An 18,253-nucleotide genomic window follows, 5' to 3' on the forward strand; every position below is an offset into this window, starting at 1 on the left:
ATTACAGAACGGCCTGTGTTATACGTAGTGGGAACACAGCCAAAAAGTGCGAAATAAATGGCTGAAAACTAATCCAGAGGACCCAAAATGTGCAAGAGAGTAGTCACCTAGCCGGAGTCTAAACCGAGTGCGCAGACAAATGGTTAACCAGAGTACAGTTGAAACATAGAAGCCAGAGCCAAAAATGTTTTTTTTTTTCCTTTGCTTTCCCAGTTATCGGTCTTCAGTTTTCCAGCACATTTTAACCCCCTTTTATCACACTAAAACTGTGATACTTTACATTTTTTTTTTTATTGAATCCAATCCAATCCAGAATTTATCGAGGAAAGAAACAGCCAAAAGCAAGATAGTCAGTGAAGTTTCTAATCCTGGAGACAGACGGTGACCATAGCAAACATGAAGACTAGCAATATACACGGATGTGACACACATTACACATTTAGGGATATTAGAAAAGCGTGCAATTTTGGAAACGGGGGACATTTACATCCTTGTGAAGAAATGGGAAGTGAGACAATATGTATTGCTGGAATGCAGAATTATTCACGAAAAAGGGAAGCGAGTCCCCTATAGTTTGACATAGTTACTTTGTGACTTTTTATTTTACAATTCTCTGTCCATAGTTTCAAAATGACCTGATAAAGTCTATCCACCTCTATAGCCAGACAATGATGTCCTCTGAGAGCTATATAATCTATAGTCCTGGCCGATGCATCTAATTGCGCTGATCTATAGTCGAAAACAAGAGTGATTTTAGCTACTGAGAAAATTGATATTATGTATGTTGCCTAGACTGGATATACTTAAAGAAGATCCTCAGCTGTGAGAACCAGTATGAGTTTATAGCTTCTAGATTTCATCAATAATCATCCTATTCACAGAGAGCAAGCAGAGGTGTTGCAAATGGTAAAAAGGCTTTAATATTTAAAAACAACGCAGATTCACCCGGATCACTTAAGTGAGCGGCAGCTCTGGGTATCAGGGCAGGTAAGTCTGATAGCCCCTATAGTGCACAGGATGCTGAGGAGGAAGGTATGTCTCTTACCTTTATTTTCAGCACTGTTCCTGTGCTCAAAGCAGTGTAATCCTCGGTCCGGAGAACTGTTAGGAGCACTGTCCTGCCCCTATTGCACAATGCACTGATGCACTGGACGGAGGATTGCAGAATAGATTTGTCTAACCTGGTGATAGTTCCCCTTTGAACTTTATTCACATAGAGTTGAAAAATCCTTTTAAAACATTCAGGCTCTTAACACCAGTCAAATTTACCAAATAGTCCCAAAAACCATCCATTTGGGAAACAACTTACCCATTTTTAGAAGCCAGCCCTCCCGTTGTGGTTTTTGGAAGGCAAGGGTGAGTTCCCAAGAATCTTCATCCTCAGGAAGCTGAAATGGCTCCTTTTTCAGGCTCTCATACATGTCCTGTCATACAGAGCAGACAAGGCTATTGAAGAGCAGACATGGATATTCTGTAGAGTAAAATCTTAAAAATTCTGCAAAAATTCTTAAAATCCTAACCGATCCTACTAAGCAATATGCACATTACATGTAAGCGATATTGCTGACATACTGTATAGGATTGCATACTAAAAATATATACAGTATATGGATTTATTACAATACTCATAGCACCAAGGTCATAGAGATGAGCGAACTTTCAAAAGTTTGTTCCGACCGGACTTCCGGATTTTTTTGAAAAGTTCGTTTTGACCGAATTTCGGATTTCTTTCGGATCTCATAGTTTAAAGCATCTATATGATACGGGGGTAGTGTATTTGGTTGAATTTAGGGCTCTACATGTCCGTAACGTCATTATCTTTTCAATATCTCAAAGTCAATTTTTTTTTTTTTTTAGACTTCAATATTCACCATGCACAAGGTATATTTGTGTCTTAGGATAACACTTATTTCATATACACTCTCACAAGGATCCAACTATTGTACTTGGAATATCTGTAGAGCAATTTTTTTTTAGAGTTTTATTCTACACAAATGCACAAGGTATATTTGTGCTTCAGGATAACACCTATGTCGCAAGGGTATAGTACTTATATATCTGTATAGCATGTTTTTGTTCTGTGCACCCTTTTCTCTCCTATGCCTAATCTATCTATCTTTCGCCCTCTCTATTTTTCTCTCTCAATCACTATACTGTATGTTTCTCTTCTCCTCTTTCCTAATGATCTTTTGGTCTTTGCTTTTGTACAATATCTTCTCAGTAGTCAGTACAGCAGTGTACAGTAGCAGCAGTGTTTTGTCACACAGTCTCCTTCCTCTCTTTCTGCAGATTGCCTCATGCGGTCATGTGACCGCTTCTCTTAACCCTTTAAGGACGTGGCCCATTTTCGTTTTTACGTTTTCGTTTTTTCCTCCTTGTGTTTAAAAGGTCATAGCACTTGCATTTTTCCACCTAGAAACCCACATGACCCCTTATTTTTTGCATCACTAATTGTACTTTGCAATTACAGGCTGAATTTTTGCATAAAGTACACTGCGAAACCAGAAAAAAATTAAAAGTGTGGTGAAATTGAAAAAAAAAAAACGCATTTCTTTTATTTGGGGGAAATGTGTTTTTACGCCATTCGCCCTGGGGTAAAACTGACTTGTTATGCATGTTCCTCAAGTTGTTAAGATTAAAACGATATATAACATGTATAACTTATATTGTATCTGATGGCCTGTAAAAAATTGAAACCGTTGTTAACCAATATACGTTCCTTAAAACCGCTCCGTTCCCAGGCTTATAGCGCTTTTATCCTTTGGTCTATGGGGCGGTCTATGGGGCTGTGCGAGGTGTCATTTTTTGCGCCATGATGTGATCTTTCTATCGGTACCTTGATTGCCCATATACGTCTTCTTGATCGCTTTTTATTACATTTTTTCTGGATTTGATGCGACCAAAAATGCGCAATTTTGCACTTTGGGATTTTTTTGCGCTGACGCCGTTTACCGTACGAGATCAGGAATGTGATTAATTAATAGTTCGGGCGATTACGCACGCGGCGATAGCAAACATGTTTGTTTATTTATTTGTTTACTTTTATTTAAAACCTGGGAAAAGGGGGGTGATTCAGACTTTTATTAGGGGAGGGGGCTTTTTACTATTAACAACACTTTATTTTTTTTTTTTACACATATACTAGAAGCCCCCCTGGGGGACTTCTAGTATATACACTTGGATCTCTCATTGAGATCTCTGCAGCATAGATATGCTGCAGAGATCCATGAGATCGGCACTCGTTTGCTTTCGGCTGCTGCAGCCGAAAACGAACGAGTGCCGAGCCGAGGACGGCGCCATCTTGGACGCGTCCCCGGCCGGCATCAGTAACGGAGATCGCTCCTCCGGGACAAGGTCCCGGAGGAGCGATCTCCCCCACTAGACCCCAGGGAAACGTTGCCTCCGATTAGCTAATTAGTGGGCACGGCGATCAGACCGTGCCCGCTAATAGCAGCGGTCCCAGGCTACTCGCGGCACCCGGGATCGCCGCGCGGCCCCGCTTTGAAGTGCAAGTGCGGACATATGACGTACCGGTACGTCATATGTCCTTAAGAGGTTAAAGCAATATTGACGTCACACAGGGGGTGGGCTAGTGCAAGATCCCTGCTGGTTGGATGTGTTTCGGGCATCATGGGAAAGCGCTTTTCCCGCCCGGAACACTTCCTGCTTTCTAAAATGGCAGCTGCCATTTTAGAAAGAAAAAAAGAAAATTTGGAGCGGACTTCCAAAAATCTGAATCCAACCGGACTCGGACTTTTGGAAAAATCCAAATTGGATCCCATACCAGCGGAAATGGTTCGCTCATCTCTAGTCATAGTGGAGCACTGAAGTACCAGAGGATTAGTGTTGAGTGAGCATGCTCAGTCCAGCATAGTGTATGATCGAGCATTGGTGTACTTGATCAAGTTTAATGCACGACCAAGCACCTCCTGGTGCTCAGGGTGTGGTTTAAACATTCACGCTACTGTACTAATACTAGTTCTAATTTCTGTTTCATTTACACATCCCTTCAAGGGATAAAATATACACAAATTAGAATGAAAAAATGCAATAGGTAAACCAGGCAACTCTCTGACCTGCCAAGCAGGGGGCAGCCGGTTAAATGCTTAAATCTCCCATTGAATTGAATGGGGTTTGTTACTCAAGTCGAGCACTCGAACATTGAAAAATGCTTGACTATAGAGCACTCAAGCATTTTAGTGCTCGCTCAACACTATAGAATATCCTGTAGGGCGACCTGGCTCTTATACAGTCTAGAAGAAGATCAATTAACACTATGGATTCTTTATTGGTTGATTTAGAAATACATATGCTGTATTGGTGAAATATCCTTTGTATGCAATGATTTCACAAAAAGTTTACAGTGGGAAAAAAGTGGTGGTGCACACAAGATGTATTTTTGGAAAGAATGCTCTCGGCTTAAAGTAACCTTAGTCTGGTATTGGATAATACTGCAAAACATTTACAGAAAATTACAACGAAGGATGAGTAATGGAGACCAATATACTGTGTATGTACTGTAGGCCCATATCTACTCACGGTCAGCAGTTCTGAGGGCAGGTCTCCACCAGGATGTACGCCTTTATGTAAAGAAATGAAGTGCTGTTGGGCCGGCTTGTCCTTCACACTTGGGTTGTGTAAACTGGTGTTTAGGATGATGAGCGAGAAGGAAACAATATAACAGCTGTCTGGATAATAATAAAAAAAAATATATAGATGCTAGATCATGACCATGTGTATAAAAGACAACATAAGCCTATGTCTATAAAAGACAACATAAGCCTATGTCATTACCTATGGGTAATGTGAATATGATGTAAGAAAGAACATTGGGCTACACAGGAACTATTTTTAAAGCTGGAGTTTTTTTTTTTTTTTTTGCTTCTTGTAGTTTCATCTTCTGAGAAATACTTCTCTCAGGCTCTTGAGAATCATAAAACAGAAGTTTTACTTTACAGCTATTGCCCAACTTTTTTTTTTTTCTTAACTTTATTATGTCATCAAGCCTAAAGGGGTATTCTCGTCTAATGCTATTCTATATGGCATATGATGTGACTATATGATTTTGGGGGTACTCATATAGTTTACAGGTATAGGAAACTCTGCTCCTGTCTGGTTACTTGCTCCATGTACTGTAGCTTCTGTGATGTGGCTTCTCCTAGCATCATGTACCTGTAGGGTGTGAGTGCACACTCTCCTTCTATCTTAAGGACTAGCACACACTAACAACATTCATTTTCCGAACACATTCTGCCACTGAGAGGCAGTTCCACCTTGCCTGAGCAATAGGTTCCTAGGATCTGCTGTCCTTCAATTGTGTTCTGTGACCCCAGCCTGCCTCCTTAATAGTGATGAGCGAACATGTTCGGAAATGTTTGTATGTTGGTACGAACATGATGCTAATTGTACACCGATCCCGAACAATATGTTCGATGATCGGAATGGTTCTAACGATCATTTTCGAACATATTCAAACCTGCAAATGTACACTACTGCGTAATTTACGGTTTGCGCCTGATAATCTATACGCAGGTGCGTAACGGTAGACCAAAATGTATGCAATCTGTACGCAATGCGTACACAAATGAGTAAGCAACTGGTAATTTACGCTATGCATCTGATCTGTACGCATGTGTGTAAACCAAAACATACGCTTCTAATGTACCTTTGTGAATGCTCAGCAAACACAAACCGATCAGGGGATAATCTTTTTTTTTTTTTTTTATGTTCGTGTTCGGGATCCGCTCATCACTACTCCTTAACTCCATCCCTTTTTAACTCCCATGTCTGACCTTGGCTGGTTTCTGACACAGAACCTGTAATCCCCTCATTAGTCCAAGGCCTGCTGCCACCTAAACCTGGACCACATCTAGAGGCAACGACCTGGTGGCCTCTGCAGTGAGGTTGAGATCCTTATTTATCGGTTGAAGGGTTAAAAACCAGGTGATCACATAAATACTCCCTCAGTAGTGGTCCAAAGTAGAGATGATCGAACATTGGGATTTTGCAGGTTCGATCGAACTCGAACCTTCTCAAACCTACAGCATTTGGTTCCCAATGCCTTCCCGTTCCATGAAGAAGGTGGAGACTGCCCGAGTACCGCCTGGAAAACAGGGATACAGCCTAGGTAATAGGCGGTACTGTCTAGAAAACAGGGATACAGCCTAGGTAATAGGCGGTACTGCCCAAGTACTGTCTAGAAAACAGGGATACAGCCTAGGTAATAGGCGGTACTGCCCAAGTACTGTCTAGAAAACAGGGATACAGCCTAGGTAATAGGCGGTACTGTCTAGAAAACAGGGATACAGCCTAGGTAATAGGCTGTATCCCGGTTTACCAGGCGGTACTCTGGCAGTCTCCACTTTCAAATGCTGAGGGTTCGAGAAGGTTTAACCTACAAAATCTCGATGTTCGATCATGTCTAGTCCAAAATCAAACTAGCTAGGTGACAGATTGGGTCATGGTTAATACCATGCAATGTTTACTGTTAAGAACTTGTAAAGAGTGAGACTTTTGAGTCTGCAGGGTGATGTGATCTATAAAGAGTCACTGAGTAAGATGACATGGTCTCTGTGGAAACAAACAGGATGTTCAGAGCATCATCATAGCAGACCACAAGCCGGAGCTGGCCTATCGTAGAGCGAGACGCACAATGCATACGGTTATTACAGAACCAGCCCAGCCACAACACAAGATAGTCAAATATAAATAAAGATACAGTAAGAGCCGCTGCAGCTTACATCAAGATGGTCAAATATCCTATTACATTATTATATAAATATACAGTATGTTAAAATGTCAACTAGGAAAAGACAGAGGTTCGGTAGGAACAGCCACCAGCCGTGCTAGATGAAGTATTGATGGCTTACGCTCAGTGTGTTTCTCCGCAAGCACGGAAACTGGTGGTTAAATGAATGAGAATATCAATGGGTGGTAGATGATCAAATATCCTATTTCCAGCTCCAGTCTGAAGTTTCCACAAAGAATCAGTATTTGATATTCTCTAGTTAGCTATAAGCATACATAACATTAGTGAGAAACAGTGCAAGTCCGACTGTGAGACTGACTCCAATATTGATTATAGCGATTCCAGTAATAGACGCTGAGATAAGGACCTGGAATTTCTAGTTAAAGGTGTGTGACTGTTTCAGGAATAAGCCCTGTTCACACCACGCTCCTAGGTTAAGGAAATTGATGCCATGCAGGATACATATATCTCTTTGTGTTGATTGTTTGGTCACCTGTGGACTTGAAGGTGCCTGGGTTACACTGGCAGTAATGATCGGAGAAAGTCTCCATTATACGGTCAATCTTCTGGGCTTCTCCTGGTAATCGAAAACTACCAAGAAATCTCCTGGAAAATCATAGATGGTAGAGAATTAGTCACGATGGGCTATGGCAGGGGAACACAACCTTTTCTAGTACATGGCTGTACCACTCCAGCGCCATTTAGGAAAAAATTAGGCATTACATTGTGCTCTTACAAATCAATGAAAAGAACTCTTTCTCAGGGCTGTGGAGTTGAAGTTGGAGCTAGTTTTTGGCTGGAGTTGGTGTCAGAAAAAATGTACTAACTCCAGCTTTAAAAAAAAACTTTATAATTGAGTTTTCATATGAATGTTTAAAATGTTTCTCGTTCATATATTTTATGTTCTATAAATATATAAATAAATAAATAAAGGACCTTATTCGTATAAAAAAAAAACACAAAACAAAAAAACCACTTTCTCACATATATGTAGTTACATAGGGTGAAGCATTTCCTCTATAGATCAGTAAAAAAGCACTGTTCCTATTAGATAAGGGTGGTCTGGGAAAGGTTGTAGATCACTATTTGGCAGTATTTTATCTGAGCCGGAAGAGTCCATTTGTTTTTGCTCTGGGAGAAGATTGTGTGTTTTTCTTCAGTGTGCTATGGCTGCAGCAGGCTGTGTTTGTGTGTGTGTGTGTGTGTGTGTGTGAGAGAGAGAGGCAGAAATTAAAGGAGTAGTTTGGGCGGCAGTGAAAAATCCAGGAAGTACAGGGGGTGGTAGGACCATAATAAAGAAGTGTAATTTACCCCTCCCCATGTCCCTGCAGTGCAGCATCATGGATCATGGCTCATAGTCCCCTGCCGCTCTCCCGATCCTAAGATGTCACGGCCCCACTCAGAAATACCTAGTCGGCCAGTCGGTGAGTGAGGCGGGACATAGCTGCGGTCACTGACTGGCTGAGCGGGTAGTTCCTGTGGGGCTGCGATAATTCAGGAGCGTGGATGTTGATATAGATCTAATAAATCTGTGTTTGTCTGACCTCTATATCACAGGGATCTGGCATTGGTAGCAGTGTTTCGTTGTGTATGGTAAATATTTAGATAGAAATATAGAAGACTGTCTGCAGAAAAGACCACCTGCTCCTTCTAGTCTACTTCTGAGTTGTTCAGGACATGGAGGCTGGAGACTGGCTGCATCCACTGCACACACAGGAGAGGCTTCTTTATATCTTTCCTTATTCCCTAAGGGTGCGTGCACACTACGGAATTGCCGCGTATAACCCGCGGCGTATTCCGTCGCTCGTCTCCGCACGCGGCGGCGCGCATTTCCGCCGGTGCCATAGACACTGTTCTGTGCACGGGCGGATTCTGCGTTCCGTCGAAAGAATTAAAATGTTAATTCTTTCGACGGAACGCGGAATCCGTCCGTGCACAGAATAGTGTCTATGGCACGGGCGAATATGCGCGCCGCCGCGTGCGGGGACGAGCGACGGAATATGCCGCGGGTTATACGCGGCTATTCCGTAGTGTGCACGCACCCTCAGAAGTCGCCTCAGGGTCATGTAGGACATTAGGAAGAAACTGAAGAGCCAGATCTACTGTACACCAGTGATAAATAACTTCCCTGGTATCTGACTACCCATTTATGAAGGGGCTGGAGTCATAGTCGGTTCCTGATAAAATTCAGGAGTTGGAGCCAGAGCTGCAACTTACTGACACCATAGCCCTGCTCTTTCTAACCAATCCTAATGCTAATATATAAGCATCCTGAATACTGCATCAGAATTATCGAACAGCACATATAAAAATTAGTTTTCTCAACCAGACACCTTTAAATCTTTACTGCTATGTAAACATTTAAGATCTAAAACTTTTGTGACCAATGAATGTTCCTTCTGATAGAATATTTGTGGTATATTACTATATCAGAAAAAGTGGGGAGGGGGCCCGAGGAGTCCTGTAAGCGTTTTGGCTCTGGGCCAGTCAATAGCTTTATTTCCGGAAACGTATAGAACCCCTTTAAATCTGTGTATCACATTGAGAGGCGTCACCCTGTTGTACAATGATAGTCTCATAGTGATTCTCACCTCAAAGCATCTACAAGACTGAGCTTCTCCAAGTCGTGACATTTCACAAAAGCCTTCAGAACCTGTATATTCAGTGACTCCCTGGAGAGACAGAACAAAAGAGAAGGGAAAGGAAGAGGAAGGAAATGGGATGGGGACAAGAGAGGAAAATAACAGCAAAGGGAAGATACAATGGAAAAAAAGAAAAAAAGTTTTAGTTGATGACCCATTCAGATACTATTGCTTATATAACACAGCTGCACTCGGCTTACTTTATTCTTTAATAGCTTTACCTACAGGACTCTACAGATAACAAGCTAAATAACGGGCTTAGCTCTGCTACATCTGTGTGTTGTGCAACTATACTATATAATCATTGTCATTCTCATTTATAAATTGGTACTAATGAATGGTTATAGTGCGGCGTGTATGTCTAGAAGGAGTGGTCCCATGGCATCCATGTTTGCAGTGTTCTCCTTCTGATGATTGTTCCAGTAGAAAGAAAATGACAGGCATAAAAGGTCAGTAATGAAAGTGGATGAGCGCAGTGTTACTATTCCTGCAAATAAACCGATTTGTTCTGCAGCTCGGAGGGGCCATAGATATAGATAAGGTGGCGGTGGTGACCTGTTCTGCTCATTGTCACGTGTATCGTTGTAGTTGTTCTTACTCTTGTAATTCATTGTAAAGTCTAATGCCAATTATGAGATGATTAGCGACATTGTCATTAGGGGAATGATTCCAAGGACGGCTCCGCTGCTGCAATGTAATGCTGATTTAAAATATGATTTATCCCACATGCTACACTGTAGGGGAGCTATAGGGATGACATACTGCTGCCTGTAAAACAGCCTGCATATGTGGACAGATGAGGCCAGCGGAGATTTGTTAACACATATCATTTATAATACATACACGTGTATGTAGATGGTTTATTATGTACTAACCTTTGTCCCAGGTATTCTCCTATGGCAGCCTTGCTGAGTCCTGCCCCATTATATAGGAAGCTTGCTATCTGTTCTGGATCTTTTTCCACAAACTTCTTTGTAATCAGCAACTGGATTCCCTGGATTCATGGACAGATGTGTTGCATTATAATAAAGGCCATACTTAAACACTCCAGTTTTCTTTTTTTTCTGTCTTTATAATGGATTTTCACCATAACTATTTCTACGGTGCTATCTGTTTCATTTCAGCTCAGCTGAATACATTACATTCTTTACAGTATTTGCATCATGTGATTAGCAACAAGACCACCATAAAATTGCAGTGCTTAATGTGACACAGGAAGTGGTCTGGCCTGTGTCACCTGACTTCCTGTGAACCACAGGATGACATCATCACCTATCAGATCCCTTCTGGCAGCTCACAGGCCTTTCACCTCCCCAACTCTATCTATATGCTTTTCACAGTTGTATTTGTGTTCTTGCCATGACTTTCCTGATGTGACAATAATTCACTGAAAACACACTCCCAATGTATATGTGGTAATACAGCCCCACCAGAACGGCAGTGATAAGACACCACCCCTCCCTCTACAAAACCATAGGCTAGATGTAAAATGTAGGGTGCATTAGAAAATCATTTCAGTGTAATCTACTGGTAGTGGGGATCACAGGACCCTTCTGCAGTAATGATAGGGCTCAATAGGCATAGATACAGCTGAGCTGGGATGAAATAAATGTCACTATAGGAATATTGCTAACATTATATTGCAATTTTCATCTAAAACAATCTTTGTGTGGTGAATATCTGCAGTTTATTATATTCTGTGCTCTTTCACTTTTGGTTGTTTAGCTGCTTTGTACTGCACCCCTGTCACCAGCTTAGCTGCATTACCTAGTATGATTGTGGGGTATAGGAACAAGCTGCTTTGGTACCCAAAAGATAGGTTTTAGAATGTATCCTTATGACCATTTGTCTATTGCTCTCTTCAATCAGCCAATTCAAATCCAGAAAAAAGTGCAATTTATATACAGTGGGTGCCTGTCACACAACACCAGTGGGCACTTCCCGGTAGTGTATTGTCATTACTCACTAATTCTTAGAATTTACAGAATTGTCAGTAACTTGGACACAGTCTGAATGTTCTTTATTGATCAGTCGATGAACAAGAAAAACCCTGGTAATCAGCTTATTGTATAGTTTTTGCTGGCCCAAAAATAATCATTAGTTGGATGCACATCATCCCCTGCAGGGGGGGTGGGGGTGGGGAGGGGGTTTGTGTGGTTGACAATGATGACATTAAAATCGACCTGTCGGCAGCTTTTGCTGACAAAAGGAAAGACTGTGTACAAAATAGGCATCTTACCCCGAATCAGGAAATATATCTCTTATTTTAATTCATCACTCCAGGGCTGAGATATAAGCTTTGAAACTTTTATGCAAAATATGAGTTAAAGGTCATTGCCCTGGGCTGCAAAAGTCCAGTAATGTTCGGCCAGTGAATTTAAACAGAATGGGTGTTTACACGCCCTGTAGACTTTATCTCCTAATCTACATAAAATTTTGAAAGCTTAAATCTTAGCGCTGGAGCGATGGATTAAAATAAGAGTTACGTCTACTGATTCAATGTAAGAAGCCCTATTGTACACTGTCATTATTTTAGCAGGAAAAAAAAAAGCTTCTGCTCTGCTTTTAAAGGGCAACAATATTTTCCCCAGCATGGTGAGTGAGCTATTTAAAGGATTCCTAAACAAATGCTCATCTGGTAGATCAGTGCTCCTTTAGAGTCATGGGTGAGCCCCTTCTAAAGGCCATCTTAGATGACCATCTACTCAGCTTTTCCATTGTTCTACTGTATGTTTCATATCCACTTCTTATCAGAGGCTCAGGACGCTCACTGACTATGGTCTTCCACCTTAGGAGGATAACATCATAGCCAGTTTTTTAAACCTTCGATTCTATTATCTACTTAGGTTAGAGTGGCTGCACCACAATCCCAGCAGTAGTTACCCAATCCTTGTAATAGAATACTATGCATGGTTCCCCTGTATATGCAGCAGGTATATAATCTATGATAAGGAAGTAAGCATATTAATATACCACTTCTGAGCACAATCTCTTTTATTACATAATCATAGCTTATACATGGAAGAAATTACAATGGCTAGGCTTGGGAACAGTGACTTAATTTTATTACTTTTTTCTGAAAAAAAATGTGTTTTCACAACTTCATTACTTATTCAGACTTAATTTAAGATTTATCATCCTTGAATTATAGACTCTGAAACCGATAATAAAACCAGCACTTGCCCGCCCATCGTAATATGTCGCCACATCCTTCCTTAGTCTTACCAATCTAGCATAAACATTAGCACAATGCTTAGGACCTGAAATCAGTTTTTCACTGTAGAAATTCTACCTGTACCCAATACTATATACTATATACAATAATCTGAACATAGATGGTTTACCAGCAATAATTGATGTCATGTTACAGAATAAGAGTAAAAAGAAAAATCCAAAAAAAATGGTACCATTACCAGCGCTGTCACTGCCAGAAAATGGTACCATTTTTTTGGATTTTTCTTTTTACTCTTGTTTACACACTGCCCCCCCCCCCCCCCCCCCCCCCCGGGAGCATCCCGTTAAGAGGTACCACCAGCTTTTGCAGTCCTGTGAATCCATCTAGCAAGCGAGAAACCCCGGCTTGGATATATACCCTAATTAGGGTGATACGCTACTAGCCCAAGTGGCTTTAAGGTGAGCACAATACCACCCCTACTCTCTCTACGTTTGCCTCTGGTATCACACGAGGCGCCTGTGCCTCTTTTTGTCTTTATGTTACAGAATAAAGTGTGAAGTGTAACTGTATAGTTGTGTGCATCATCAGTTGTTAGGAAGGTCGGTCGGTCGGTAGGCAACTTAGACGAAAAATTTGGCTAACGCCTACGACCTACCTCTGAGACCTGGCCTAGTCAGGAAATACTGATAGTGAAGATGTCCATGGTGGTGGAGACTTAGGGACACATGGCCATTATACCATCCCATAATAAAGCCCTTGATGTGCAATACAGTTGGGACCACAAGAAAATCTTAGCCAATAGGTGACACATAGTAAAAAGCAATGACCTTTTAAAGGAGATTTAAAAAATTTGTCAGCCGGCAGGGGCAGAGGGGAACATTATAAACAATCACTACTTACCTCTCCTTGTGCCTTTGCAGCACTGTCTCACAGCTCCGGGACTCCCAATGGGCTCTGGGATCTCCTTCGGCTGCACCGTCGTGACCCAGTTGATTGACTGTTCGTTCAGCCAGTCAGTGACTGAGGCAGGACACTGCTGCAGTCACTGATTGGCTGATGATTATTTTCCCCCAAGTTGTGACGACGTTGTACCTCTAAGGAAAGTACCTTCCGGCGGGGGTCTCGGAACCTGTGACACAGCACTTTGTGGGCATGCAAAGAGGTAAGTAGTGATTGTTTATTATGTTCGCCCCTGCCGGCTAACATATTTTTAAAAAAGCTGGACTTCTCCTTTACTTGTGATGTAACTACAATTCCCATCATGCCCTGCTAGCCTACAGCTAAACTACCCTAACTGTTTACATACATTTTGGAACTTGGGTGGTAACCTATACAAACAGAACCCAGGGGAACATACAAACTCCATGCAGATGCTGCCTGTGGTCGGTTTCAAGCCCAGGACTATAGGGCTATGTTCATACTACGTATCTTTCCAGCCGTAGTGCGAACCGCGAATATACGCACGTAGTTTTGAGGTTGATGCGTTCGCTTGAAAGTATACGATATACGGCCGCACAATGCACACTATGTATGAACTTATGACCGGATCGTATACGGCGCTGTGAAAAATGAACACGACCATTGTTTGAGGACAGAAATGTTCGAACTCACGGCCGTGGATTTCCATGCGGTCCCGTACGAAGTACTTATTTCAGCCAAATTGAACTTGATTTTTCGATCCAAAAGGTTTCCAAGTAAATGACCTGCTTCAGATCGCTTCGAAACAAGCTAAGGAAGCATAACTAATAGTAGTTTCTGCCGCACATGTACGGCGGCGTACGACATGCGGACGGAATCGTACGCAGTGTGAACATAGCCTAGAGCTGTAAGGTTACACTGCTAACAACTGATCCATTGTGGTGTAATTTGTATTACTGTTGTCTTCTTATGTGACAGGGGCCCCCTCAATTACCATAGCCTGGGTGCAACTTCTGCACCTCCTTTAGCTACATCTCTTTCGCTGGTTCCTGGAGGCTTCTTCCCAACCCTACAGCTTTAAATGACAGATAGTAGAGATGAGCACAAATCGAGCATGCTTGAATCCAATTGTTTGGCATTTGAATGCTGGTGGCTCAAGAAGTTGAATGTAGCCCTAGGGAGTCCTGTTCAACATGGCTAAAACCATAAGGCCATAGGCTATTTGGTCATGTTTCCCAGGCTCCCTAGGGCTGCATTCAACTTCTTCAGCCCCCAGTATACAAATGCCAAAAAATCAGACTCGAGCATGCTCAAGTTTCACTCATCTCTAATAGATAGATGTCTGGGTATAGGCAGAGATCTATGGCGGGGTTGGGAGAATCCACAAGGGACCAGCCTGACGACGTGTGGTTCAGGCAGCATGAAAATGATGACAGGTCCCCTTTAAAAAAGACTTAACTAAAATAATCCTGTATAGTACTTTGCCCTCCTCATCACTCTTTAGTTCCTTTCAGCTTACCTTCTCTGGGTCCATATTAAACTTCCGGCTGGCACTGAGTAATTCATTGTCTCTCTGGTTTTTTCGACTATAAGAAAAAAAGTTAAACCTTAGACTTGAAATTTTTTTGCACATCGCTCCATGTTAATGTCCCATCCACGTATTATATTCCACTCACCTTAGCTGCAGGCGCTCAAAATCATCTATTTCGGCCACAATTTCTGTTATCTCATTCTGTAAATTCTACTCACGATAGTTAAAAAGAAAGAAGACAAGGACATTTTTTTTTTTTTATAATCATGTGAACAGGCAGTCTAGATGTCATAACATTGAGTCCCTGTGTTTTTCTACTTTTTTTTTGCCAAATAGGTCCACAAATCTGTACAATTTTTTTTTTTTTTTTATGTTTTATTTTATTTTTTGCTTGTGAACAGAGAGACACAAATCTATAAAAACCCTGCAGTGAACTGATTAAACGTTGGATGCACTCAGCTATCACAGCCTCAAGATGCACTAACAAGTCATTCTTAGCTCGAAACTCGTTTAACCAAGCTTATTACGTGGCTCGGTATCTGGAAGTCAGGAACACACAAGCGATCACTGGATCATTTGTGTTGCCCTTTACGTCATCACTCGTTGACTGCCCATCCTCTATTGCACAGATGGGTTGTCGACCAACAATGTTTTTTAAACCTGTCAAAACCATGCGATCCACTGGCAATCATTACACAGGAAGGGCCGATAACTGCTTTGTCTAATCGGGCCCTAACTTTTTATAGCAACCGCTGGTTGATCTACTTTACACAAGTGATGTGAAACTTAGGGTACTATTACACGGATCGAATTTGCCCTATTCGCTATCCCTATCTGCTGAATGTTGATATATGTTTGGACCTATAATTGTTGGGCACCGACCGTGCATCGCTACATGTAATAGGGGTGCGCGGCTGGCGGCTGACAATTTGCAAAGTACATGCATTACCTTTCTATGGTCCAGACCTTCTCCTGTGCTGTGCTTCTCCCTGGGTCCCGCGCGCTGCAGCTTCAGAGCTGCCTGTCTTGGCTGACAGGCCGCTCAGCCAGTCACCGCCGCGGATAGTGATTGGCTGAGCAGCCTGTCAGCTAAGACAGGCCGCTCTGAAGCTGCAGTGCGCGGGACCCGGGGAAAAGCGGACCGTAAGAGGAGCCCTTGACCATGGATAGGTAATGTATGCCGTTTAAAGCAAGGGATACAAGGACATCAGTAACGATGTCAGTGCAGCCCTTGTTAAACGATCATCGGGCCGTGTAATAAGCCCAGTAAACAAGCTCCGATCTAGCAGATCGGTGCTCATTTACAGTTATTTTCGGGCCCCCATCGGCCGTGTAATAACACCCTTGCAGCCCCCAACCTCAGCTGTTGCAAAACTACAATTCCCATCATGCCTGGAGAGCCAAAGCTTTAGCTTTAGCTGTCCAGGTATGACGAACTGTAGCTTTGCAACAGTTACAGGCCTGCAAGTTTGACACTTGTGCTCTACACCAATTTTCTACCCCAAAAATTCAGAAAAGGGAACCAACTCACTTTAATTTGTTCCATTAGCTCATCTCTATTTTGGGATGTGATGGTGGTCTCCTTCGTCTGACCTATTGTGTTTCCTGTTGTGAAAGAACAAACAATGCATTTAGAAATATGTAATACTTTGTAGAGAAAGACAAAGCGTCAGTTGTGGAATCTACAACTATCTGCAGAGATGATCCAAAGATCGCTGGACTTCATTTTACCAAACTTTTTAAGATAAAGAATCAAAAACGTAGCTCCACAGTATAACCTCTATTCATTTTATAGCTGAAGTACATTTCTATAATTAAGAACAAAAGTGAAAATGAGTATCTTTGAATTTTTATTAGTTCCTTTTTACCTGTTATTTATATAGTGCTGACACATTTTGCTTCACCATACGTGCACAATACCAATATGTGCTAGTCTGTTCAAGTAACACTAGACATGGAAAATACACACACAAACAGGTGCTCGGGTTTCTTCTACTAAAAATCTCATGTCCTCCAGTATGCCCTGCAGTAAATGATTAAAGGACAACTCCCACAATTTTTTTTTTTTTAGCCCCCGGCGTCTTCTGCTAAAGTGAATGGGGAAGGAGGAGGCTGCTGGCGCACTTGCACCAGCAGCCTTTTCATTGGCTGGAGCGCGTCACATGGCTTCCAGCTTGTTCAGCGATGATTGGCTGAGCTTCCTGGAAGCCATATGATGCGCTGCAGCCAATGAAAAGGCCTTTTCGCTCCCATGAACCCAGAAGTGAGGAAGATCGCAGGATGGCGGCCCAGAGGTGACAGAGATGCGGACGGCGGGCGATTCAAGTGGCGATCGTCACCGGAGGGATGGTGAGTATGGTGTGTGTGTGTCTGTGTTTTTTTTACAGGTCCCACCAGAGTTGTTCTTTAATTCTTTTCAGTCTGAATCAGTGCTCTCTGCTGCCACCTCTGTCCATGTCAGGAACTGTCCAGAGCAGTAGCAAATCCCCATAGAAAATGTCTCCTGTTGTGGACAGTTCCTGTCATTAACAGAGGTGGCAGCAGAGAGCACTGTGTCAGACTGGATAGAATACACCACTTCCTGCAGGACATACATCAGCTGATAAGTACTGAAAGACTTGCTTTTATTGAGGGAAGAAATTTACAAATCTGTATAACATTTTTGACACAAGTTGTTTTAAAACCCTTAGAGACTCTGCTCACCTATTGTATTATTAATACACCATTTCTCCTCACTTGGGCTATGTTCACACTACGTAAAACTACGGCCGAATTCACTGAATTCCGGCCGCAGAAAGACCTGTCAGTTCACACAGTTAGGGTACTATTACACCAACAGATCTGACGACAGATTATCTGCCAAAGATTTGAAGCCAAACCCAGGAACAGACTATAATCAGAGAACAGGTCATAAAGGAAAGACTGGATTTCTCCTCTTTTCAAATCCACTCCTGGGTTTGGCTTCAAATCTTTGGCAGATAATCTTTCGTCAGATCTGTTGGTGTAATAGTACCCTAAATCGAGTGTCTCCGGCCGCTCTCTTCGCTGTGTGCAGGGGGAAGCTCTGATGCGGGCACGCTGATGCGCCGGCATCAGAGCTCTGCAGCCGTACGGATCATCCGGCCGGTATTTAAGTATTGGCCGCGATGATCCGGGCACAGACCGGCCGTTCCGTGACCTGTGTGAACATAGCTTTAAAGTGTATATACCTGCTGCTTGATACCTTATCTTCTTGCTTA

At 42.3% G+C, this 18,253-nt stretch overlaps 1 protein-coding gene across 4 annotated transcripts in view; it reads right to left on the reverse strand.

The window, feature by feature from the left end:
- The window catches only part of CYTH4 (cytohesin 4), a 50,493-nt gene that overhangs the window by 12,840 nt on the left and 19,400 nt on the right, over positions 1-18,253 (reverse strand). For all 4 annotated transcript variants that reach the window (XM_069967145.1, XM_069967146.1, XM_069967149.1 and 1 more), the window contains exons 2-9: positions 16,546-16,619; positions 15,160-15,224; positions 15,003-15,069; positions 10,266-10,384; positions 9,340-9,420; positions 7,242-7,354; positions 4,540-4,688; positions 1,310-1,424 (exon numbers count right to left, since the gene is read on the reverse strand). In XM_069967145.1, coding sequence (XP_069823246.1) covers positions 1,310-1,424; positions 4,540-4,688; positions 7,242-7,354; positions 9,340-9,420; positions 10,266-10,384; positions 15,003-15,069; positions 15,160-15,224; positions 16,546-16,619 — 783 coding nt within the window. The remainder of the gene's footprint in view (positions 1-1,309; positions 1,425-4,539; positions 4,689-7,241; positions 7,355-9,339; positions 9,421-10,265; positions 10,385-15,002; positions 15,070-15,159; positions 15,225-16,545; positions 16,620-18,253) is intronic.

The sequence above is a fragment of the Dendropsophus ebraccatus genome, chromosome 4 (assembly GCF_027789765.1).
Source record: "Dendropsophus ebraccatus isolate aDenEbr1 chromosome 4, aDenEbr1.pat, whole genome shotgun sequence".
Taxonomy (NCBI): domain Eukaryota; kingdom Metazoa; phylum Chordata; class Amphibia; order Anura; family Hylidae; genus Dendropsophus; species Dendropsophus ebraccatus.